At 48.0% G+C, this 24,489-nt stretch overlaps 1 protein-coding gene across 1 annotated transcript; it reads right to left on the minus strand.

Annotated features, from left to right (window-relative positions):
* Positions 1 to 565: 565 nt before the first annotated feature.
* Positions 566 to 24,304, minus strand: AAGAB (alpha and gamma adaptin binding protein). Its single transcript, XM_087704385.1, has 10 exons — positions 24,178 to 24,304; positions 17,456 to 17,646; positions 16,614 to 16,710; positions 14,184 to 14,273; positions 12,569 to 12,652; positions 5,387 to 5,469; positions 4,616 to 4,709; positions 4,194 to 4,298; positions 3,009 to 3,058; positions 566 to 2,271 (listed from the first exon to the last, which is right to left on the minus strand). The coding sequence occupies exons 1-10, from the start codon at positions 24,242 to 24,244 to the stop codon at positions 2,194 to 2,196; spliced, it is 939 nt and encodes a 312-aa protein (XP_087560511.1). The 5' UTR covers positions 24,245 to 24,304; the 3' UTR covers positions 566 to 2,193.
* Between the last annotated feature and the right edge of the window lie 185 nt (positions 24,305 to 24,489).

Raw genomic sequence — 24,489 nt, forward strand, 5'->3', positions numbered from 1 at the left:
ACATGGCTTAACGTTTTCAGAATATCTCTAGGTCAGTGAATGGCGCTGTGCCCGGCTGGAAAGGGGGTTTGCTGGGCGGCTGCTCATGAACGTGGTCGCCTCATGGCTGCTGTGTTGTGCTGCTGCGACAGTGCAACACGGCCATTCACCCCTGAGGCTGTGCCAGGCTCTAAAGAGCAGCCGCCTAGCGACTCCAAAACAATAAGCCCTCCCTCAATAGTAAGGCCCAAGCCATATTTTGTGGCTCAAAAGAAAATAAGATCCTGTCTTGTTTTCGTGGAAAGACGGTAGATCATGCAAGAAGGGGATTCCTCCAGCCGGTGGGGTGGGGAATGGGATGTAGACGGGTTGGGAAAGAGGCAGAAGAGTAAGAAGCTGCTTTCTTTTGTTCCGTAGCTAGGCTGTTAAGTGGAACAGCATCCCCCTTTCAGGCCCAGGCCCTTCCCCTCAAAAGCCCTCTTGTCCCAGACTCGGCAGCTCCTCTGAGTCCATGATCCAGTTGGCAGAGACCCTGTTGCTGCACCCACAGCCCTTCCTGGCAGAATGCAAGCAGACCAGACAGCTGTTGTGTTTTGAGCAGACTTTATTCATCCCAACACAACACCAAACAAACAAACGGTCTCCCCCTCCCCCACGGCTGGACCTCCACACAGCTGCCTTTCCCAACAGGGCCATCTCCGGGTCTTGAAAGCAGCAGCAGCAGCTGGCATCCAACCCAACCGGGGATATCAATGACTGTGGATGATGGGAGCTGCAGCCCAAAACGGCAGGATGGAGCAGCTGGATGGCCACGTCTCCCAGCGGAAGAAGTGTGAAGAACGGCACAGAACGATGGGATCCCAACAGGCGGCAGGGGGGAAGTTTCCAGCCGCAGTAACTAGATCAGAGGTCTTCAAACTTGGCAACTTTAAGACTTGTGGACTTCAACTCCCAGAATTCTGAGAGTTGAAGTCCAAGTCTTAAAGTTGCCAAGTTTGGGGACCCCCGAACTAGACTCTAAAGTGCTTTATCTGTCGGGGGTGGGCTCCTTCGAGCCTGGGGGTGGCCAGAGATGGCTCGGTTCCGCTGAAACCAAACAGGTTCTGACACTAGGAGGGGGGCCCAAGATCTACACGCCTTTTGCAGGAAACAGCATGCAGGGCCTGTCGCTTCTGCATAAGCCAGCAGTCCCCAAAACCTTTATGGCTAAGTGGCTCGGGGGTGTGGGGGAGAGGAGATGGTTCCCTGCGAGTGGCAGGCGTGCGCATGAGCACATTGCAGCTCTATTTCTGCCATCGGCGTGCACCCCTGGTGCTCACACAAATGGAACTTTGCACGTGTGAGCGCCCGCCACTTGCAAGTGGGACTGTGCATGCATGCTCTCCTGCTGCTTGCAGGGCCCGGGGATCGAGGACCCCTCCTGGCATAAGGAATCTAGTAGAATCCTAACATTCCTGGCTGCAGAAGGTTGGGCAGAGAGATTTGCTCCCCTCCCAAAGGAAGACCCCCCCCTTTTGTTGTCTCCAAAGGCTGTGATGCAACAGCCACTTCAAGCAAGGCAGGAGTTGCACACAGCCTCTCTAAGCTGCCACTGATGGGATCCCTGGAGAGAATTGAGAAGGCGTTCAGATGTTTCTCCTTGCGCTGGTTCATCCTCAGCTTCCAGGCAGGGTGGATGGCACGCAAGCAACCTCTGTCTCGGCCGGCCAGCATTGGATAAACACTCAGGATCCGATTCCAAATGAAGCTGAGCCAAGAGAAGGCGCCTCTCTCAGTGCTTCTCCCCTTCTAAGGGCCTGGGGACATCGGGACTCCTAAACTAACAGATAACCTCCTACTAACATTCCTCTCCAGATTTCAGTCGTTTTTTTGATATGAAGACAAGTTGGAAGGCAAATGGACCCATGCTTGGTTTATGCCAAAGCAGCCTCTGCCCAAGCAGCCTCCGTGCAGCTTCTCCTTTAGTTGGGACCAGGTTCTGTTCACTTGAAGGTCCACCTTCCCCTTGGTAGATCCAGGCAGGGGGGCCACGGAGGCAGCTGCTCTCCGCTGCTGCAGAACAAGAATGAACTAAGTCTCAAGGAACACCCCTTCCCCCCACCCCACCCCCACCCCAAAGTCTCTGCCGGGGCTGCGGAGAAAACGAGGCCTCGGCAAAACCAGGGTGGCACATCCAGAACCAGAGTCCCGTTCCAGCTTGCAGACCCCCCATCCTCAGTTGTCTTCGTCGGAAGACAAGCCTTCAATCTCATCCTGGTCTCCTCGGATGGCCATCCAGAAGGCTTTGGCAACCTAGGAGTCAAAGCAAAGAGGCTGAAACTCCTTACCCCCTGCAGGAGACAAAACACCCTACAACAGTGATGGCTAAACTTTTTGTTTTCGGGTGCCAAAAATGCCAGCGCGTGCACGCAATAGTGCATGTATGTGCTGGCACCCACATGCACACGGACGTACAACATCCCCACATGCGCGCTGCATGACTCGCCTCCAAGCTGAGTGTGTTATTTCCTCTGGGGGGCTGGGGGAGGTCATTTTCACCCACCCCAGCTTCAGGAAAGCCTCCGGGCCCAATGGGCCTACCAGCAGTTCATGTAGGATGAACACGGCCTCTCTTGGCCTTCCGGAAGGCCAAAAATCAGCTAGCCAGCACGCGAATGCACACTGGAGCTGATGGCTCGCGTGCAGGCAGATATGGCTCCGTGTGCCACAGGTTCACCAACACGACCCTACGAACTCCCTCCAGGTAGATCTCTCAACTTAAGCCACGAGGGCCTCACTACACATTTCACTTCTATCCTGGGATCTGCAACTTGGAGAATCAAACTTTAAAAAAAAGCATCTTTGATAAAATATTTATCTCGATTACAGAGATTCGACCCAACAGAGAACTGAGCATGAATACTTCTGATTTTGGTTGGGGAGAGAAGCTGCCAAGAGAAGAAGCGAGAGTTAGAAATCTCTAGTGAGAGATAAGCAGCATCTGGCTGGGTTTGGGCTCGGGAACAAGGATTTCCAACCCCAAATCTTACCTTTTCGGCATGCAGCTTTCTTTGTTCGTGAGGCAGGGTGGCAGCCTTTTCTGGAAAATGAAAGGGAAAGAAAAATCACAGTTGTCAAACTCAAGGCCTGGGGGCCAGATCTGGCCCGTAGGGTACTTAGATCTGGCCTATGGATCCGCTCTGAAAACAGCAAAGGACTGGCCCGCTTCTGCCAGCGAAAACGGGCTCCCAAGCTCCATTTTCGGCTGCCACGTCCTCCTGAAACCCTCTGCCAGTGAAAATCGATGGGTGCTACTTCTGTCCCCATCTCTGATCACACATTCTAGAATGTCACCCCTTCTTTTTCCTTTACGCAATTTCCCAACCTGTGCAAGGCCGCCCCAGGCTGAAGAGCAGGTAAATGCTAGTGAGGAAACCCAACCAGGCAGATAAATTGGCAAGGCAGAAAAAGGTTTGCGTTGCATGCCCAAATAATATGAATTGCCAGGAGGGAAGGATGGATTCCCAACTTCCTGTTTCCCTTTCTTGGCTTCTGTTACGGCAGAGGAAACCAGAGGCCGGCCAGCCCGGCACTGCAGGCCTCCAGAGCACAGGATTGGGCTGCTGTTTTCCTCCTGTTTCCTAGATGCTACTGCTTGGACACTGCATTTCCCAGCATTCCTCACCCCCGCCACCCCACCCTGCATTCCTCTGTAGATGAGTCAAGGTGAGGAGAGCTACCTGGCTCTTGTGCTCTAAAAGCCGCCCTGGCAAATTTGCAAGAAAACTGAGTGTCAGACCTGCAGGCCACCTTTTCTCTTTAAGTTTATGTTTGCCACACTTTCTACTGTTTACTTCCTATTGTGGGAAAATGGGAGGGGGGATTATATGGAGTTAGGTGGTGTGTAGCTATAACAACATTCTTCTTAGAAATCCAAGGTCTTCTTTGTCTCTGCAACTGGCCGGAACTGGATGGGAGGAATCTGTCTTTGTGGCTGTGGGAGATTGGACCATGGGGTGGACTGGTGGGTGTTGGAGCAGGATCTTGAACTTTCAACTGGGTGGGAAAACCTGGAAGCTTTCAGATTCATGTTTTCCCAGATGTGCTAACAAGACCTCTAATAAACTGGAACTTTGAGGAACCTCAAGCCTCAGAGTCTTCTTTCGTTGGGGGTGTTTTTGGGAACCCTGACACCGGGTCGTGTTCCGAGTGTGGGGGAATAAGCTGGAGGCTACCTTTCATTTCCTTCAACTTGGAGAAGAGTCGCTCAAAGTTCTCGATGTCTCCTTCTCCTGTGGTGAGGCTGGCCAGCTCTTGAATGTCCGTGTCCAGCGCTGGGTCTGCAAAGAAGCCCAAGAAGAGAGACAGCTCTCAATGGGAAGGGACAACGCAGCGCCACAGGGGGCCAACTGAGTTGGCCATGGTGAGTTGGCCATGATGAATTGTCACAGCCTGGTGACAATTCACTGACTGGACTGACTGAAAGAGCAGGAGGTGGGTTGGGACAGGAAAGGAGCCACTGTGACCACCCCCGAGAGCCTTCCTGAGAGGGGAGACTGGATGGGTGGAAAGAACTTCTTGCAAAACAACCAAAAGAGGGAACCAGCCTGTTTTCTCCACTTGACCTACTCCACCTACTTAGCAAAGGGGCTCTTACCAGCCACAGGATCCCCCTGGGTTCCCTCCGCAGGGGCCAGGGTTGCTTCTGAATCCAGCACAGATTGGGCCCTCTCTGCCGGCAAAGAGTTGGCCTGGTGGGGAGGGAAAGAAGTCGATTCAGACTCAACCCCCTCCAGTGGAAACGGGCACAAAGTACGGGTTGGCCTGAGCCAGCTTCAAGGATGCAAATTCCATGAAGCTAATGGCAGCCGAACCAGGTCAAAAGGACACCTAGGTCCAAATCTAGGTAAATTCTGATTGCAATACCAAACAAATAACCCAGTGATCCCTGGAACTTAATGGTTTAATTGTAAAGAACATTATTAAATTTCCAGGCCTTTTAAAAAAATGTTTGAAGATAAAGGGCCCTGCTCGGTAAATGAAAACACAGCCCCCCAGAGTTAAATCAGGGGCATAACAGAAAGAAGAAGAAAGAAAGAAGAAAGAAGAAGGATTAAGGGAGGAGGAGGAGGAGGAAGAGGAGGAGGAGGAGGAGGAAGAGGAGGAGGAGGAGGAAGAGGAAGAGGAGGAGGAAGGAAAGGAAGGAAGGAAGGAAGGAAGAGGAGAAGGAAAAGAAGAAGGAAAAGAAGAAGAAGAAGAAGAAGAAGAAGAAGAAGAAGAAGAAGAAGAAGAAGAAGAAGAAGAAGAAGAAGAAGAAGAAGAAGAAGAAGAAGAAGAAGAAGAAGAAGAAGGAGAGGCAAAACAACCCAGGATGAAGCTGCAAGGAGAGAGACATCCCACCCAGGAATTTTTAAAAATGGTTGTTTACTTCTGGTGCTTCGTTCTCATCTGACCCGATCCTGAGATCTGCCCCTGCGAAGGCTGGGAAAAGGCCGAAGCTGTGACTCGCCTCTGAAAAGGAAGAAAGGAGGGTCGGTTAGCAGGCGGCTTTGATGGCTGACCAGGCATCACCCAGCCCAGCCCTGGCCTGGCTGGCATTCAGCTGTGGCTTCAGAAACTCCCAACCAGAAGCCAGAGGCCAAACTACCTGGAGGCTGTGGCTGCAACATCCCAGGCTGTGGCTCAGGGGCTTCGGTAGAGTCCCTGCCTGAGCCTGCCGGTCACGGAGGGCCTGTCACCACTCTGGAGTAGGCTAAAGCCAGAGGAGGAGATCTAGCAGAGTGGACCTCAAACTTTCTGGCTAGGCAGACCCAGGGGTGTGTGTGTGTGTCCGTGTGTGTGTATGTGTGTGTGTAAGGGATGGTTCACACACACACACCCCACTCATGCAAACTTATGTGCCCCCTTGTTGGCCCAGTTTTGAACGGCTGTGGCCCGATAGTGGGCCTTGACCTGGGGGTTGGGGACCCCTGGTCTGGCATCAGCAATTGCGGGGCTCCCTTTCCTCTCCGGCCTTTCTGAGCAGAATTTGGGAGCAACGGCCGCATTTCTTTGCCCCTCCTGTCCAATCTCATGGAACGTGTTTCATGGGGAAACCCCTGCCCCTCCATTGGGGGGGGGGGGCTGCTTCTGTCATCCATGGCCGAAAGGATTCTTCTCAACAAACATGGATTTGACCCCAAACCCAGGGGTGGGATTCAGCCAGTTTGAGCGAACCAGATGCTAATTTGGTCAGCAAGGACTGGCTGGCCATGCCCACCCACCCTTGCCCCTCCCAGGAGTTCCCATGCGGCCCGTTTTGGATGGCAGGTTAAGTGCAGGGCCCACACAGAGCCTGGGGGTTGTCTGTGTGTGCAAAAAACAGGCCTCTCAGAAGTTCCAGAAGTGGGCCCATTTCCCACCTCCGGAGGGCATCTGGAGCCTGGAGGAGGCCATTTTTGCCCTCTGGAGCATGGGTAGGGGAAAAACACCCTCCCCCCGCATGGTGCAGGAGGCTGAATAGGCCAAAGTTTTGCTAAAATTTTTGAATCTCATCCCTGCCTGAACCCCAAAAGCAAGTCCACCCGGATTGTGGCTTTTCAGCTTTTGCAGATGGGGAAAGAAACCCCGACCGTTTCTCGTGGGAGGGCGGCCGCTTTCCCCTCCCACCTACAGAGAAAACCAAGGCTGCCAGTGACTCAAAGTGAGAGCACCAAGAATCAAAACCCAAAGCAAATTTCTTGGTGGTTAGTTCTGTTTCTGCCCAACGGAAACTGCCTGAAAAGCCGGCTTGCCACGACTTCCCCTCGTGCGGAAGCTGCTTCCAAGCAGAAGGCTGGAACTCCCCTTGCAGGAAAGAGGCTGCGGGGAGGGGAGGGGGGCACCTGCACTATCTCCCCCTGGTTTTGCTCAGGCCTGGGGAAACAGGCTGACCAGCATTAAACCTGAGTGCAGTACAGGTAGTCCTTGACTTACAACAGTTCAGTTAGTGTCCTCAGGTCAGGCAATCCCCTTTTTGCGACCTTCTGAGTAGCGAAGTCCCTGGGGAAGCCCAATTCACTTCACAGCCGGGTCACTAACTTATCAATTGCAGCGATTCACTTAACAACGGTGATAAGAAAGATCATAAATCTTTCAAAAGTCACTTTACAAATGTCTCACAGAAATGTTGGGCTCAATTGTGGTCGTAAGTCGAGGACTACCTGCAATCGTACCTCGCCCACGTAAATGGCCTAGTGAAATAAAATCCAGAGGAAAGCTTGAAGCTGCCTTTCCTCTCCCTCCATTGCTCCCACAGGCCAAGGAAGGAGAAGGCCTCCTGCGTGTTGTGGCCCACCAGCGGCCAGTGGAGCTGGTGGCAGACAGTGAGAAGGTTGGGGCAGAAGATGGGCCATTCCTGGAGTCTGGGGAAGGCTCTGACGAGGGCTCTGCATCAGAGGCAGAAATGGGGCCAGGGCTGTCTGACAGTTATCAGCTGCCTTCGGAGTCGGGCATCAGTGGGGCAGAAGAACAGCCGGAGCCTGTTCCCAGTGCACGCATGCACAGAGTTGCCAGGAGAGGGAACAGCTAAAGAACAAGGGCCGACTCGGGAGTAAAGGCACAGGTGGACAGTGAATGGCCCTTCCATAGAGAATAAAGGGGAGCAAAAGGGGAGTGGAGTTTGCAGGAGACAATTAGTTCAATTCATTAGGGTGAAGATCTGTTCCTGAGTTCTTGCCAAGTAATTGCTGCTACAGCATGGTGTTTAGAAGATATCGGCCTGGCAGCTCTCCAAGCCTGATCAAGATGTGTAGTTGTGGAATCTCTTTCAAGACTGTTGGCCGGGACTTTGCTGGAGAGGAATTCCTCTTAACCTAAATAAAAGGGGTTTTATCGGGACAAGGAGTTGGCTTTGTGCTTTTGGGAAGCCTAGGTCAGAACACTGTGTCTCACCCGTCAAAGCCTTATGGCAGAGCCTTATCGGCACCGTTGAGGGTGCCATCTTGACTTTTTTGACTCCAGATACTGCACTCCTGTCCCATTTGGATGTAAGGCCCTGTAAAAGCAAGAGGGATCTCCAGTCTACTCTTTTCCTAAATGTATCAAAACCAAAACCACATTCGAACACCAGTTTTCAAGGGTTGAAAACATAGACAGTCCTCGACTTATAACCACAACTGAGCCCAAAATTTCCACTGCTGCTAAGCAAGGCAGTTGTTTTACAATCTTTTTGGCCACGATGGTGAAATGAACCACTGAAGCTATTAAGCAAAACTTGCAGTTGTTAAGTGAATTGGGTTGCCCCTGTTGACTGGCTAAGCACCCAAAATTTGGTCACATGACTGTGGGGACGCTGAAACAGTCGTAAGTGTGAAAACTGATCTTAACTCACTTTTTTCAATGCCATTGTTAATTGTCAATGGCCATTAAACAAATGGTGGCAAGTCAAGGACCAGCTCTACTAGGGAAAACCAGAAGGACTGTAGAAAAGAATCTGGCAATAAAAAGAGGAGCCCACCTCACCCTCAACATCGACCTCCAGGGCAGCCTTTCTCGGCCTCAGCAATTTGGAGACAGGTGGATTTCAACTCCCACAATTCCCCAGCCTGCTGGAAAATGTGCTGGCTAGGAAATTCTGGGAGCTGAAGTCCACACATCTTCAATGATGTTGTATAATGTTGCAGCTGCCATATTTTTCGGATTAGAAGATGCACTGGAGTGTAAGACGCACCAAGATTTTGAAGAGGTAAATTAAAAAAAAAAGGCTGTTGCACTCTGCAGGCCTTCCAAACCTTCTGCACACCTTGTTTTTGGCAAAAAAAAAAAAGACATGCAGATCTTTGGGAGGCTTGTAGAGTGCTCCTAGGAGCTGGAGGGGGGGGGCAAAAATGGCACATTTTTCGCAAAAACATTGTTTTTTAAAAAAAGAGGGGGTGGCAAGCAAATGGTTTGGGAGGCCTGCAAAGTGCTCCTGAGGGCTGGGGAGAGGGGCACAAATGGCCCATTTTTTGCTCATTTCTGCCCTCCCCAGCCCCCAGGAGCAATTTGCAGGCCTCCCAAACCCTCTGCATGTCCATTTTTGCAAAGGGGGTGGGGTTTCAGGAGGCCAAAAATGCTATATTCAGTGTATAAGACGCACCCAGATTTTCACCTGGTTTTTTGACGGAAAAAGGTATGTCTTATATTCTGAAAAATACGGTAATCTTTTATGATGCATGTATTTTTACAATGATTATGATAATGATCTATCACTATTGTTGAATGTCGTCTGAGAAGTTATGCACCGGAGAACAAATTCTTTGTGTGTCTAATCGCACTTGGCCAATAAAGAATTCTAATTCTAATGCTCTAAGGCAGGAGTATCAAACTCGATTTCATGGAGGGCCGCATCAGGGTTGTGTTTGACCTTGGGGGACTGGGGTGGGCATGGCCAGCTCAAAGTCACTCATGTCAGGGGTGCCTGTGGCAGCCCAAGCATTCTGCCAGCGGAAACAGGCTCCTGAGCTCCATTTTCGGCTGCGATGGCCTCCTGCAACCCTCCTGAGCTCTCTTTTCGCTGGCAGAGGATTGCAGGAGACCATCACAGCAGAAAACGGATCCACCTGCTCCATTTTTTTCTGGCAGAAAGCTGGTCCTTTGCTGTTTCCAGGGTCATCCTGCATCCACTGTTCCCTCTAAGCTGTGCAGCCGCGCACGTAGCAACTAAACGCCACGCAGCAGTTTCCAACTGCCGCACTGGTTTTTGTGAGACGCCTTCCACCATAATAGGAGAGGAGAGCCAGCCTGGAGACAGCAATCAGTTCTAGATCCACAAGGCAGAAAGTCAGTAGCTCAGAGAAGGGGTGTGGGGGTTGGGAGAAGGCATGGGACGGGCTCCCAGCAGCGGCTGCTCAGATTTGCCAGAGAGGGAGGGAGGGGGAGAGAGAGAGAGAATCCCTCCTTCCTTCAGCCCAACACTCTCGCTGGCATCCCGGCGAGATGAGAGGGACTGCAGAGGGTCTTCTTGAGTCTAGGGCAGCGAGTCATTCAATGGGAAAGTTGCCTCTTGGAAGGAATGACCTGGCTTGGCTCCCGCTTCATCTCTCCTGCTTCATCTCTCCTGCCTCTTTGCTTCTCCGTTCGGTCTTTGGGCGGCAGATCGAAAGCGGAAGCCAATCCGGGTCATTCCTTCTAAGAGGCAACTTTCCCATCGAATGACTCGCTGCCCTAGACTCTAGGAGACCCTCTGCAGTCCCTCTCGTCTGGCCAGGATGCCAGCGAGAGTGTTGGGCTGAAGGAAGGAGGGATAAGAGAGAGTTTGTTTCTCTGTGTGTTGTGCATAATATATACATGTCTCCATGGATGCAATTGTGCAAGCATTTTTTTTCCTCTTTAAAAGAATTTTTGGATTTCTCCTCACCAAACCGTTAAGACTGAAAGAGTTAGAGTTGAAAAATAAAGAGATTCTCAATTGCTATACTGTTAGATTGGTAGGCAATTATGGACTATCTTGATTATATCCTCCTTAGAAAGAATATGCTACTGTATGGTTGAGAAAAAGACCACTTTCATTCCATGGAAACCAAACAAAGTTCATATGGAGGGTTTCTTTCTACGATGGGCTTCTTGGGTCAACAGTGAATATCAGTTATCAAAAATGTAGGTAAAAAGTTAAGCAGGCAATAGGCAATTACAAAAAGGGAAGCCAACTTTCTGAATTCTGTTTCTTTGACTTAGTAACTTATAAATAGTACACTAATGTTCTGAAAATGTGACCTAAATTTCTATATATTTTAAATAGCTGTAAAGCTATGCTGAAAAAGTTGTTCGCAAGATATTGTGATAAATTCAATAAAAAGAAGGAAATTCTTGATGAACTTAAGGAGGAATGGGAGTATTGGATAGTAAAATGGACAAATAAAATTACCAATCAAAGAGAATATTTGCACCTCAGGGTTGAAATGAGATGTTCTCTCTTCCTCTTTCCTCTTCCTCTCTTCTCTGTCTCTCTCATCCTCTTTCTCTTTGTCTCTCTTCTCTTTCTCTTTCTTTTCCATTCTTCTGTCACTTTTTCTCTCCTTCTCCCTTCTCTCTCCTCTTTGTCTTTCTGTCTCATTCTTTCTCTTTGTCTCCCTTTCTCTCTCCTTCTTTCCCACTCTTCTGTCACTTTCTCTCTCTTTCTCTGTCTCTTTCTGTCTCTCTTCCCTCTTTTTTCTTCCTCTCTTCCTCTCTCCTACTCTTTTATCACTTTCTCTCTACCGCCCAACCTGTCCCCATATTTATCTACGACTGATCATGTTTGCAATAATTTACCTTCTTTTCTAAATAGGCACAGTTCCTTACCGGATCCCTCACTCACTCAAACACACACACACACACACTCATGCACAAAACCATTTTTCTCCATTCCAATTCAGATCCTATAAATCAATTGCTCTGTGAAACATCTGTGAAAAAAGTTCAGGTGCTCAGACATGAAAATGTGCCGCTCAAACACTATACTTTTTCGCACACACTGAAAAAAAATTAGAGGGAACATTGCCTGCATCCAGATCCAGCCCTTGAGTTTGACAACCCTACTCTAAAAAGACAAACCTGATCCTCTATTCTGACCAATCCAGACATGTCTTGGATGTGGTCCACAACTGGGCTCTCCTGCACCTCAAGGGATTTTGACTGCAGGTTGCAACACAGGTGATCCCTGTCATTTCTCTACAATGAAGCCGAGATCGAAAGAAGGCCTTCCTTTCTCGTTCTAGAGCCAGAGGTGTCTTAAGGCTGAACCTCAGATCAACTTTCATTTCTCCTAAGTGCCAGTCGCTGGTTCTGCCACAAGTAGGCACAAAAAGAAGCCAACAACGATTTTGGAGGGGACAGACAGACGGATGGACCCAGGGAGAGGGTGGAGAATTCCATTTACAGCCAGCCAAGCCCTGCAACTTTCAGCAGATATCTGAACATGGCAAATTAGAACATCCTAGAATTGGAAGGCTCATTCAGATGGTCAACCATCACTGGAGGTTTCACGAAAAGATTGGACACCCGTTGATCTGGGATGGTATAAAACCTTCTGCCTCGGGAAAGGGGTTGGACTAGCACAGTGGTCTCTGCAATCTTTCTGGCTTGGCGGGCCTGCAGAGGGGCCTCGGGGGGACAGGAGATGGTTTTTGTGCAGAGATGTGCACATACCCTTTTCACACATGCTCGCCTACCACTTCCGCAACCCGGTTCAAACATGCTGTGGCCTGGCATGGGCCACGAACAAGGGGTTGGGGGTTGACTAGAAGACCTCCAAGGTCTCTTCCAACTCTGTTATTCTACAGTTCAAGCAGTCTAACCTGCTACAAGAAACCATAAGTTAAGGGAAACACATTGCTTATGCCACCTTTCTGGACAACTGATTCTGTTGTTGAATTCTTCTTACTAGGAAGATGCAACTTCCAGCAAAATATATTTCCTGTTGTTATTCCATGAGGAATAACCCCCAATGGACGAGTGGCGGCTGCCTCTTCCGTCCCAGGCATTCCTCGGGTAACAGGGATCCTTGCCGGGGAATAAATTCCCAGAGAATTGCCTCCCAGGGTGCCAGACATCTGGGAGAAACTGCTCTGCACCCATGGCAGAAAATTGCTTGCACTGATTTTTAAAAGCCGACCTTGAAAAAAAACCCTACCGTTTTTCATCACCACGTTTGACCAGACGTTGGCATTCAAGGCTTGAACGATTCGTTTGACTCCTGTAGATTCTGGGAAATCGTCTAAATGGGGAATGAGGAGAGCAGAGTTGGAATATGATTTATTACAAAGGCTTCATCAGAAAGGGAATCATCTTTATTTAACAACCCCCTAATCCCTTGCGGGGTGGAGTCTGGGCAACTGAATGAAGCTAAGTGGCCGGATGCCTTTCCTGTCGCCAATGTGGAGTTTTGTTCAGCAGATATATTCTCATTGTGCCCAGAGAGAGAAATATCTGCCTCTACCTAGGATCGAACTCACAGCCTCCAGATTGTGAGGCGAGAGCTCCACCTCTAGGCCACCCCACCGCTCTCTTCGTCAGAAACAGAACGAGGATTCAGACACTGAGAAGGATAAACAAGGCCTGGAAACGATTCTTTTAACAAGGTCAATCTCAGTTCTCGATTGGAATTTAACACCCCCAGAGAGGGAGGCAGAAGTATTGCAGGGAGTCCTCGAGGTACAACCCCAGCCACATTTCTGTTGCTGAGCGGAACAGACAGTCTTAAGTGAACTTTGCTGCATTTTATGACCTTTTGTCATTAAGTGAATCCCTGAAGTTGTCAGGTGAGTAATACAGTTGTTAAGTGAATCTGCTTCCTCCATTGAATTGGCTTGTCAGAAGGTCACAAAAGGGGATCACGTCATCCTGGGACTCTGCAACGGTCACAAATATCAGCCAATTGCCAAGCGTCTGAATTTTGATGCTGCAACAGTCATAAGTGTGAAAACTGATCATAAGTCACTTTTTTCCAGTGCCGTTGTAAGTTTGAACGGTCACTAAATGAAAGGTTGTAAGTTGAGGACTGCCTGTATTATAAAGACCCCTTTTAAGAGCTGTGGTGTGACGCAGTGGTAAGAATGCAATACTGCAGGCTACTTCTGCTGACTGACTGCCGTTAGCAGTTTGACAGTTTGATCCTGATCAGAAGGAAGCATCTTGAAGCACCAAGTTCTGTGGGGAAACTTAAGCGCCTCACTAAGGGGACTGATGGGGACAGTACATGAAAGCAATTCCGGTCCCCTTCCAACGTCTGGCCCTCCATCCATTCCTCATTTTCTCTGCAAAGATGATCTCAATCATTTCAGAAGTCAGAAAGAGCCAAAAAGCTCTGCTCCTGAGCCAATGTGGGGAATGGAATAGATGTGCATTAAAAAAAAAAGCTCTGGGCAGGCAGACACTGAGAGGGACTGGATTGGTTACCTACCGATCCACACATCCAGGGCTGTTTTTAAAAAAGCAGCCACAAGGATGTGGGAGAAGCTCCACCTCTTTCCTCTGCGCAATGCAAAATAAGAATTGCAACCACATCATTGTGGCTACCAGCTTGACTTTTGTCGGCCACACCCTGGGGAGACCCTTGCACACATCCCAAACCACGGTCTCCAGTTGCCTGTGACGCAGCAACCCCACTTGATTCAGTGGGGAGAAAAAGCAAGGCTTCCGGCAGAAAGACGGGTCTGTTTCTGGCAGGGACGAAACTGGCCAATGACCCCAAATAAATCGAACCGCTTGAAAGTCGCTGCGGGAAGGAGGCAAAGGCCAAATCTCACCATCCTCATCCGGAAGCTCCTCTGGGCTGAGCTCCACCAACTCAAAGCTGTGTTTGATGCACCACTCTTGCGCTTTCTGCCGGCTGATGCCTACAAGGAGGAGAGGGAAGGGATTATTTGGCCAGGAAGGGTTTCCACCACTCTGGGCATCGGTGGGAGAAAACTGGAGGGGATGCATGGCTGAAAACTCTTGGAACGTTTTGGGGGGAACGCTGTATGCGGACAAACTGATCAGCATGGGAATGCTTGTTGCTGGACAGAGGAAAAATGCAACAAGTAAAATATTGGGATGATCTGCTAAAACTGGAAATGTTAAAAGAAACTGGAAATGAACAGGAAGGCCTAAAAGCCTATAGCAATTCTGTCATCCAGCTCACGGTTGTCCCAATGGTGCTTTTTCAGGAGGCAACTGGACTTTCTTGTTTTTTCTTTTGAAGACGTTTCGCTCCTCATCCAAGAAGCTTCTTCAGCTCTGATTGGATGGTGGGGAAATGGAAGGTTTCATGCTCCTTGCAGACAGCTGGTCATTTGCATCCTTTTTGAAGCACTAGGATGTTTCCAGAGGAAAAAAATGCAGACCACAGGAACCATTTGCACCACTCAGGTGACCCTGGGGACACAGAGAAACCTCCAAGTGCTTCAAGGACCTTCTAAAACAGGGGTGTCCAAACTTGGGAACTTTAAGACTTGTGGACTTCAACTCCCAGAATTCCCCAGTCTTAAAGTTCCCAAGTTTGGACACCCCTGCTCTAAAGGGATGCAAATGACCAGCTGTGTCAGCATTCCAAATATCATGCAGAATTAAATCAGAGTCCAAGGTAGAGCTATCCTTAAGGTTCCAATTTAATAAGACAGACATGTTGGCACATTGCTGTGGAATTCCAATACTGAAAATGACATCAGAATTCCACCCAGTTAAAAGTTCATGATCTTGTCCCCACACCCACAATCCATCACATGGTCCAATTTTCTTCTTCCACGCTGGGGTGTCCACCCAGCTGCTTCCGGTCACGTGTGAAAGTGCGGAGACAAAAGATGATCTTGGCTTCTAGTAAAGAATGAAAATAATACATTCCACAATCCTACTCCTTCTATTCCCCCCTCCCATAGACTATACTAATGAAATAGAATAATGAAATAAGAGAAAGAGTGGCAGGCCAAAATTCCAAAAGGAATATAAATGCAGGCCTGACAAGCTGTCTGCAAGGAGTATCAATCCTTCCATTTCCTCACCATCCAGTCAGAGCTGGAGAAGCTTCTTGGAGGAGAAGTGAAACATCTTCCAAGGAAAAACCGGAAATAGCAATAGCAGTTAGACTTATATACCGCTTCATAGGGCTTTCAGCCCTCTCTAAGCGGTTTACAGAGTCAGCATATTGCCCCCACAGTCTGGGTAGTCATTTCACCCACCTCGGAAGGATGGAAGGCTGAGTCAACCTTGAGCCAGTGAGATTAGAACCGCTGAACTGCAGATAACAGTCAGCTGAAGTGGCCTGCAGTACTGCACCCTAACCACTGTGCCACCTCGGCCCTTCTGGGAAAGCCCAGTTGCCTCCTGAAAAAGCACCCTTGGGACAACAGGGAGGCCTATTTCTCCCTCTCTGCCCTTTTGGCCATCCTGTGCTCCACTCGGCCTCACTGCCCCTGCCACCTCCGCTCTCTTCCTCCTCTGACTGCTGACCAGGCGCTCCTGGCCTGGCCCTGCAGGAGATTACGTTTGCACGGCCTTGGGAAGAAGGCCTCACGAGGGACTGGGCCAGGCATAGCTCCTCAGCAGCAGCAGGAAGATGGCGAAGGTCAGAGGAGGCAGAGGTTACGCGGCTGAGTGCAGGATAGAGAAAAGGGCAGAGATGGGGGAGTTCAAGTGGAGGCGAATACAGCAGGACAGGAAAAGACTAAGTTTCTTGCCTAACAATGGCATAACAATAACTATCCTTACAATCGCAATTGGGGACTGCCAAGACTGCCAGCATTATACAGTGTGGTCTGTATTTTCTTCACCATTTCACCTAATGGCTTTTTACTCAGCGATGGAAATCCCCGTCCCAAATCAGGTCAAGACTATTCCCATTCTATGGGAAGGCCTAAATCATTCAGACTGCTTCTACCTGGAACTGGCCAAATGTTGCTTGACAGGGTGAGCAGCTGGCCACTGCAGAGAATGTTTGCTTATGTTGATCAGGTGTTTTCCTAATTATTTCTCTTGGGCCCAATTTTCTTTCAGGTAAACGTCGCCGTTCTTTAAAAACAATAATTCAGTTGGGGGACGGTTCCAGGGCATTGGGATGCTGAGGTAGCCCTGGTCTCTGCAGTTGCTTAGCTGGCCTAAGACCAGCACTGAGGAGCTGTAGCCTTTCCAAGCCAATCTGCTCCCTCTGTTGCTTCAGCCGGCCTTCACACCCGAACCAGAGTTGGTCCTTGTTGCCTTACCATTTTCAGAGACTCTGTCACAGACCAAGATCATCACTTCTGGTAGCCAGTCTTCTATAAGAGGCAGCCACTGAGAAACAGCATCCAGCCCAGATATCTGTGAAAGGAGATACAAATAGCTGGCTTCTTCATGGTAGGCTTTATGGAGTACCGTATTTTTCGGAGTAGAAGATGCACCCTTTCCCCCCTAAAAGATGGTGAAAATTTGGGTGCGTCTTATATACTGAATGTAGCCCCACCCACCCACCAGCCCCCACCCTTTGGCCTCTGCCTCCCAGCAATTTACCTCCTTACAGCAAATGGGGAAGATGGGGCTTGCGGAGGCTGCAATAGGCTATAGCAGCGATGGCAAACCTTTTTTGGCTTGCGTGCCATAAGGGGGGTTAGTGTGTGGGCGTGCTGTACCCATAATGCAATGTGCGACCCACCCAGTGTGCATGCGCTCATGAAAGCCCCCCCCCCATTTTTCCAAAGGCTTTATAGGAGCCTGGGGAGAGCGAAAACAGCGCTCCCCACCACCACCACCAGAGGCCCTCTGGAGGCCTCTGGGATCTTTTGGAGGCTTCTTTGAAGCCTCCGGAGGACTAAAAACGACCCTACGAGCAAACCGGAAGTGACTTGTTCTGAAGAGGCCCAGTGCTATAGTATCTTTTTTTAAACAGCGTAGAATAACTATACTTCCAGAAAGCCACATCAATTTTAACAGGATCTGTACGAATATAGTCCTGTTTGCTGTTTGTTGCAAGGAGGCAAATTGCTGGGAGGCAGAAGCAGATTTTTCTTCCAATTCTGCAATGCTACATTACTCTAATCTACATCCCAAACTGCAGGGCAACACTCACTGCGGTGCTGTCAAAGTAGATCAGGAAAGCCTGAATGGACTCGGCAATTTCCGCCGTCACCTGAAACATGTTTGCCACCACGCAGAGATGGATGGCAGCGGAGTAATATTTATTGTCTATCATCCAGGGGTAAAACCGAGCTCCACTCTCGGCGGCCATGTGCTCAGGGAGCTCTTCTTCTCCAGTGATACCTGCGAGAGACAACAAAGAGACCTAAATAACCAGATGCGGAAGAGACCCCGGGAGGAAAGGGAGACTCACATCAGGGGGAGGCGGGAATCCCCTCTCCTGCTTTTAGGTTGATCCTTCAGATGCTTTGTGGGTTGGGCTGAATTGTGGTGGATCTCCACCTCCATCCTCCTCTTCACAATACAGTAGAACCTCTGGTCACAAATGCTCCTGACCATGACTAGATCGGGTTTTTGTTAAGCGCCAAATTTACAAACAGTGACCCATGTGTGGCCACTGCATTAATTTTGGTTAGGTTCAGGTCACAATTAAATCGGGTTGCAACCAAAGTTATGGAACGAATTATGGTCGTGACCAGAGGTTCTACTGTATACCGTTCCCAAGAACTAACTTTCATCTACTTTTACCAGCTGCCTATGAGAAAAGTTGACCCAGCTAGCTAAGCAGTTAGTATAAATAGGCTTCCCTATACAACCCACAGAAGGGTGTAAAAATACACCCGTTTTGTCATCCAGAATCTTGGAACCATTTAGCCCAGAGGGACGGCTGGGCCTTAGGAAATTCCCCGCAGAAGCAGAGCGCATCTTCATGCAACTCTTGCCCAGCCTTCCGCGCTATAATGATACCTTTCTATATCTGGCTCCAGGGAACGTACCCATTTTCGGACAGGATTTCAAGCTGATGTTCCAGCCCCCAAAAAGTCCTTTCCCAAACCCGCCATAATGACAAAAATAGTGGGCTGGGAAACTGTCGTGTCATGGGAGAACTGCTCACTTTAATTTGTGGTATTTCCAACCTTTAGGCGGGCCTGCGGTTTCACATACAAAAAGTTTTAGAGGGGAGAGAGAGAGAAAAGAATCCACTGACGCATTTGGCAATCACAATCTTTGCATTTGACAGCAGGCTTCCCAAACTAACTTTCAACGGCTTGTGTTTTCATCGAGCACATGCCAGCTCTCTGACATGCCCGCCCCCAGCAACGAAACAGCTGGCCCCCTCCCCATGATCCGAGGCAGAGGAACACCCCTGGACACACAAATGTGTCCAATGAAAAAGGTAGCAGCTGCTTCAGCCTGACCCTTTTTCTCAGAGGCAGAGTTAGAGGGAGAGTCTGCAGTCAGGCACTTCCAGTGGTACTTCTGAGTTGTGCAACAGTTAACTACATGCAATCCTGCTCCATCTCCTTTGCCAACACAGAGGGTGCCAGGGATCAATTCTCCATCCCTCATGCATCCTTAGATGACCAGACAGACATCTCCTTCGTTAGTATCAGTGTACCTGACTATTAATATTTATTACACCGGCAGTCCTTGAGTTATGATCGGTTGCTTAGCCACTGAAAGAATAACAGAATAACAGAGCTGGGAGGGACCCTGAAGGTCTTCTAAGCCAATCCTGCTTGAGCAGGAGATCCTATACCATTCCAGACAAATAGCTGTCCATCTCTTCTTGAAAACCTCCAGTGATGGAGCACCCACTCTTTCCAGAAACGAGTCTTTCTACGGATTAATTGTTTGCACTATCAGGAAATTTCTCCTTGGTTCTAGGTTTGATAAGATGTCCTTGTCCTGAGCCCAGGTGGACTGGAAACTGGATTGACCCTTTCTTCTCTGTGACAGCCCAGCAAGTACTGGAATGCTGCTGTCCTGTTCTCCTAGTCCTTCTCTTTGTTAGACTAAACATGCCTAGTTCCCTCAATGGTTTATCATACAGTTTAGTCTCCAGACCCCTTATCCTCTTTGTTCTTCTTCTCTGCATTCTTTCTAGAGTCTCAACATCTTTTTCTAACCAGATCTGTGGTCTGACCGACGCCCGTGGAACCATAAAACGGGGATCGTCTGCAAACACGGTCTTGGTGTGCCTGGAGAGCCACCTGGTGGAATGAACCACAAATCCTTCTGCGTTAAGTACCAAGCAATGTGCCACAGCTGTCAAAAGTGCCATTGCAGTTTTGGGTTGCATTAACAGGGAGTATTAATGTCAAAACTGTGGGAAGTGCTAGATCTGCTCTACACTGCACTGATCAGGCCACACCCAAATACGGAGCCTAATTCTGGTCAGCACAGTGCAAGAAGGATGTTGAGAAACTGGAAAGAATGGTAAAGGGCCTGGAAGTTCAGTCGTATGAAGAGCAGTTCAAAAGACTATGTTCTGCTATCAGAGCAATAGTCTTCCCTATAGTGACGTATGGGTGTAGGAGTCAGGCACTAAGAATGGCTGATTGAAGAATTGGCGCCTTTGAACTGTGGTGCTGGGGCAAATGACTGGGTATCCCTTGGACAGCCAGAGTAACTAACACAGGGGTGTTAAATTGTATAAAACCAGAAACATCCTAGAAGCTAAAATCATAAGACAACGTCTGAATTACTCTGGGGGTGTCATGCGTGTGAATTCATTGCAGAAGGCAACGATGCTAGGAATGGTTGGAGGAACAAGAAGACGAGGCAAAGAAAGAGCTCGCTGGCTTGATCACATCAAATATGATGCTGAGTTGAACATCCAGCAACTGAAAGAAGCTGTGCTTGAGAGGGTAGCATGGGGAGCACTTGTCTATAAAGTCACCAAGAGTCAAACATGACTAAATGGTTAAGAACAAAACAATGTTCAACCAGAAGCAAAAGGGTTATGGGGAGACATGATCTCAGCCTTCCAATACTTAAAGGATTGTCACACAAGGACTTATTCCCCACAGCCCCTAAAGATAAGCACCAATGGATGAATATGTTACAGTAGGAGACTGAAACGGGAAATAAAGAGGAATTTCCTCACTGTGAGAGCTATTCAACAGTTGAATATCATCCTTCCTTCTGAAGTGGTGGAGTCTCCACCATTATGTTTTCCAGAATCGTCCAGGACAGGGGTGGGTGGGTTGCTACAGGCATTACTGCTGGTTTAGAGCGCAAAAAAATTTGCGCAAGAAAAGGAGGGGAATTCGAAATTACATTTCTGAAATGGAGATTGTTCTGCGCATGCATAGAAGCAAAAATAAAGATGGTACTGCTGACAATACAACCAGCTCAGGTGCGTGGGCGGCCGAGTTACTACCTACTCAGTCGAATTGGTCTGAACCGGTAGGAACCTACCTTTGGTCCAGGACAATCTAAGGGTTACTGCACTGGGAAGGGAGTTAGACTAGGAGACCTTTAACGTCCCTTTCAACCTGAGGATTGTATGAAAATTATATATCTATGGCTTCTGTAGGGTTCTTCTTCTTCTATGAGATTCATGCAAAAAAATAAAAGGAAAATCTGTCATTCCAGCAGACAACCATCCTTGCTTTAATACAGTACAGAGGAATGTTTGGCTTGTTTTCAAAAACATCAATAATATAGTACATGATATGCAGATATATGCAAAACTCATTACGCCATTCCTTTTTAAGGGAATCATATTATTCAAAGAGGAAGAGTAGCTAATAAAAGACACTGAAACCAAATGTGTGGAAAGAAAACGACATTAACCAAGTGGTTTTTTCCCCTTCTGTTCAACTGTGTTGGATTCTCAGAGATCAGAGACTGCCTGGAGTTTTGTGGGGTTTGTGGCAAGATTTTTGAGAAATGGTTTGCCCTTGCTTCCTTCCTTGACAAATTCAAAAAAACAGACAGCAAGTTCTAATGTCAAAGGAGGACTTCCCCAGGGTTTCCCTGGTCAAAATTTGATGTCTTAACTGCGACACAACTTCGGTATCACAATTATGTGTGTATGTACTGTTGACCTCACCCCATTCCTAAGAATGAGGGACGTGCATAAGTGCACCAAAATGCCTACAGTGCCTGTCCTAATGTCCCCATTTATTCATATTCATAATCATGTTTATACTTATCTCTGTTATCTTATATACATGCTTGAGAAATAAATAAATAAAAATAAAATGTGTGTGTGTGTGTATGCCTTCAAGTCATTGTTGACACCTGGCAATTACCTGGTCTAATCTCTGCAGCTTTCTTGGCAAGCTTTCAGAAGTGATTTGCCATTGCAAATCCAAGGTGGATGTGTGCCTAAGGTGGGGCCAACACTCTCCCGGCCTTCCGTAAAGCCGTCAAGACCTGGCTGTTCCGGCAGGCCTGGGGCTGTTGATTGATATCCAGCCCCACTTAGATGGAATGGATGATGTGGAATTTTAATTGTATTTTTTATTCTTAAATTTTAAATGTTTCTTTTGTCTTGCTGTGAGCCGCCCAGAGTCCCAATGGGAGTGGGCGGCATATAAATTTTATTAAACTCGTAAACTCAGAGTCTCTAGCCTGGTCCCTTTACCACAACACCAAACAGACTCTCAGTTTCACAAATACAGAATGTTAATTCACCAGTTTTCAAGAGCATCCTTCTCCTGGGATTTAGTCTAGTTTATCTTCCCCATGAAAACACAAGTAATATATATATTTTTTCATCAACCGTTTCAAGTAGTCTGGTAATGTAAGCTGAGCGCGAATGATATAGCAGCTTCAGATAAAAGAGAAGCTGTCTAAGTTCGGAACAGATTAAGCTGTTGTTTATAAATAACCAGGGAAAAATGCAGTAATTATTAAAAGCCACTATGTGTTTATTATATCAGAACATGTTTCATTACTTATCAATGGTTTAATTAGCCTATTTTGAGAGACTTTTCACCTCCTAGCTTAGAAAATGCATGGATGTTAATGGATCTATTGCTGCACAAATTGTAACTAGTGAGCACAAAGGAGTGACACCATATGGAATCTCCAGCAAACTACTATAAGCTTTCATCCTGAGGTGTGTGCTTTGCTTGGATTAGGAAGGGGTGGGGGCTATATCAAACTAATAACTGGCAGAGGACTGGCAAGATTAACTAAAACCAAACGGAAGCAAGATACAAGCATTCATGCATTTAAGGTAAAAAAGATAAAGACGTAACCATTCAACAGATTAATAATTGAGCCAGCTGTCTTCTACTTTTACTAAAAAAACAAAACAGCACCTCAGTTTGAATTCAACAATAATGTCTAGATCACAAATGTGGTAGAACCATTTAGTGCTAATCAGACTAGATGGGAAGAACTGTGCCAGTTCTGGGACACTTATTTGATGCTGCCAAACTGCATTGTGTCAAACGATAGAAACCACAACAGGATGGGTTTGAAAAAAAATCCCATATGAAATCATATGAAATAGCTGAAAGACGTGTGTGTGTGTGTGTATGTGTGTGTGTGTATTAGCTTGTAGAAAAGGCAATGAAAGAGTGATCATGATAGTTATCTTCAAATATCCAAAAGGCTGCTATGTTTAATATGGCAACAAATGCCAATTGACACTTCAATAGGGCAGGATTAGAACTAGGAGGTGACAACTGAAAATTGAAAATAAATACAGTATAGTACTTTTCAACCAAACATTAAAAGAAATGTCAGTAGCAAAAGCTATGTCCAAAAATAGTGGACTGTTGTTCTTTCATAGTCATTTTGTTCAGCAGATTTATTTGTAATCAATAAAAATGAGGAATTTTATTTTTATCCTTATTTTTAAGGAACAAGGAAGGAAACAAGAAACTTGCACTGACCACTCCTAGCAGATCCAAAGACAAAATTTATCAAACTTCTACACCTTCCACCGAAGTGAGGCATTGCAAATGTGCCAAACTCATCTAGCTTCCTTATCAGAAGAAAAAGTGACTAACAACTTTTTGAGGAAGATCTGCAGGAAGCAGAAGGCAACCCAGCATGCATTTCCCATAAAGACCAACTGTCCTCCTTCCTCATCTGGAAAAGGAAGTTCCTCCTCTACCCCTTCTCTTCCCTCTCTTTGGGTGGGAGGGGGAGAGAAAAAAATTTCATTCTGGCTAAAAAGTCAAAAATACAAATTCATAAAAGAGGAATCATGCTCAACATTTCATTAGGATGGTCCTAAGGGCCCCCAGTAATCTGGAGGAGTTAAGAGTTTTAGAATAATTTTAATGTCACTTTAAATGTACACTAATGGTGTACTTCAAAATGAAATTTCCTTACTACGTAACAGTAAAAGACAGTTTTTACTATTAATTTATCCCTCCTTTAATATGCTGTTTGTGTACTTATGAACTTTCATTTATTAAATTTATATGCCATCTATTTACCCCAAAGCAACTCCTCTCTCTATGTGTGTATTACATGCACACACATGTGTGTGCATATGCACATACAGTGTCAGCTCATGGCAGGGGACATGTCTAATATTCCGGCCTAATGTCCTGCAATAACCACCCTGTGGGGTGGGCTGGGCAGGGGGAGTGGGAGAAGGACTGGCCAGTCGCCCAGTCAGCTTCCACGCCGGAGGGAGGCCCAGAACTCTCTCTCTCCTGCCTTCTCGGCCAGCCCCTTCACCATGCAGGCTCTCTTTAGGCTCCCTCCCGAGCTCATCCAGGCTTGAGAGGGCTACATTAGGGATTTCACTGCTGGCCGAGAGCGCCCTCTGCACATGCTCGGGGACTCTTTCCTTCTCGGGGCTTAGAGGGGAGCATCTGTCGCCACGGGCAGGGCCAGGACCGGGAAAGGGCCTCCGGGGAGCGGAAAGTCCGGCCGGGGCGCGAGGCGACTCACGTTTCACCAGCTCCTCCCCGGGGAAGCCCGCAGCGCAGCTGGTGATCAAAGTGCACGGGACGGCCATCGCGCACGCCAGCGGTCTTGAAGGGCCCGGCGCTTCCCTTTCCGTTGCAAGCTCCGCCCTTTCCGGCACGTACCATTTTAAACAACGGCCGGTGGAGGGGGGAAAGAAAGCGAATAAAGTCAGCGAACGGCTGCAGCTTAGAAACCCGCAATCCCCAAAGAACTGAGATACAAGGCGGAGACACCTCCGCGCCTCTTTTCTTTGGCGAACAGAAAGCGGATCCGGGTGCAGTTCACGCGGCTACG

The sequence above is a fragment of the Thamnophis sirtalis genome, unplaced genomic scaffold (assembly GCF_051295495.1).
Source record: "Thamnophis sirtalis isolate CommonGarterSnake01/CBP01778 unplaced genomic scaffold, rThaSir2_p1.2 scaffold_2, whole genome shotgun sequence".
In the NCBI taxonomy this organism is placed as follows: domain Eukaryota; kingdom Metazoa; phylum Chordata; class Lepidosauria; order Squamata; family Natricidae; genus Thamnophis; species Thamnophis sirtalis.

Excerpts from the sequence above, each read along its gene's own strand:
- AAGAB (XM_087704385.1), bottom strand. The coding sequence starts at position 24,244 with ATGGCCGTCCCGTGCACTTTGATCACCAGCTGCGCTGCGGGCTTCCCC. Across the intron at positions 17,647-24,177 it reads CGGGGAGGAGCTGGTGAAAC|GTATCACTGGAGAAGAAGAG; the intron begins GTGAGTCGCCTC and ends TGTCTCTCGCAG. Across the intron at positions 4,299-4,615 it reads CCAGGGGGATCCTGTGGCTG|ACCCAGCGCTGGACACGGAC; the intron begins GTAAGAGCCCCT and ends GCTTCTTTGCAG.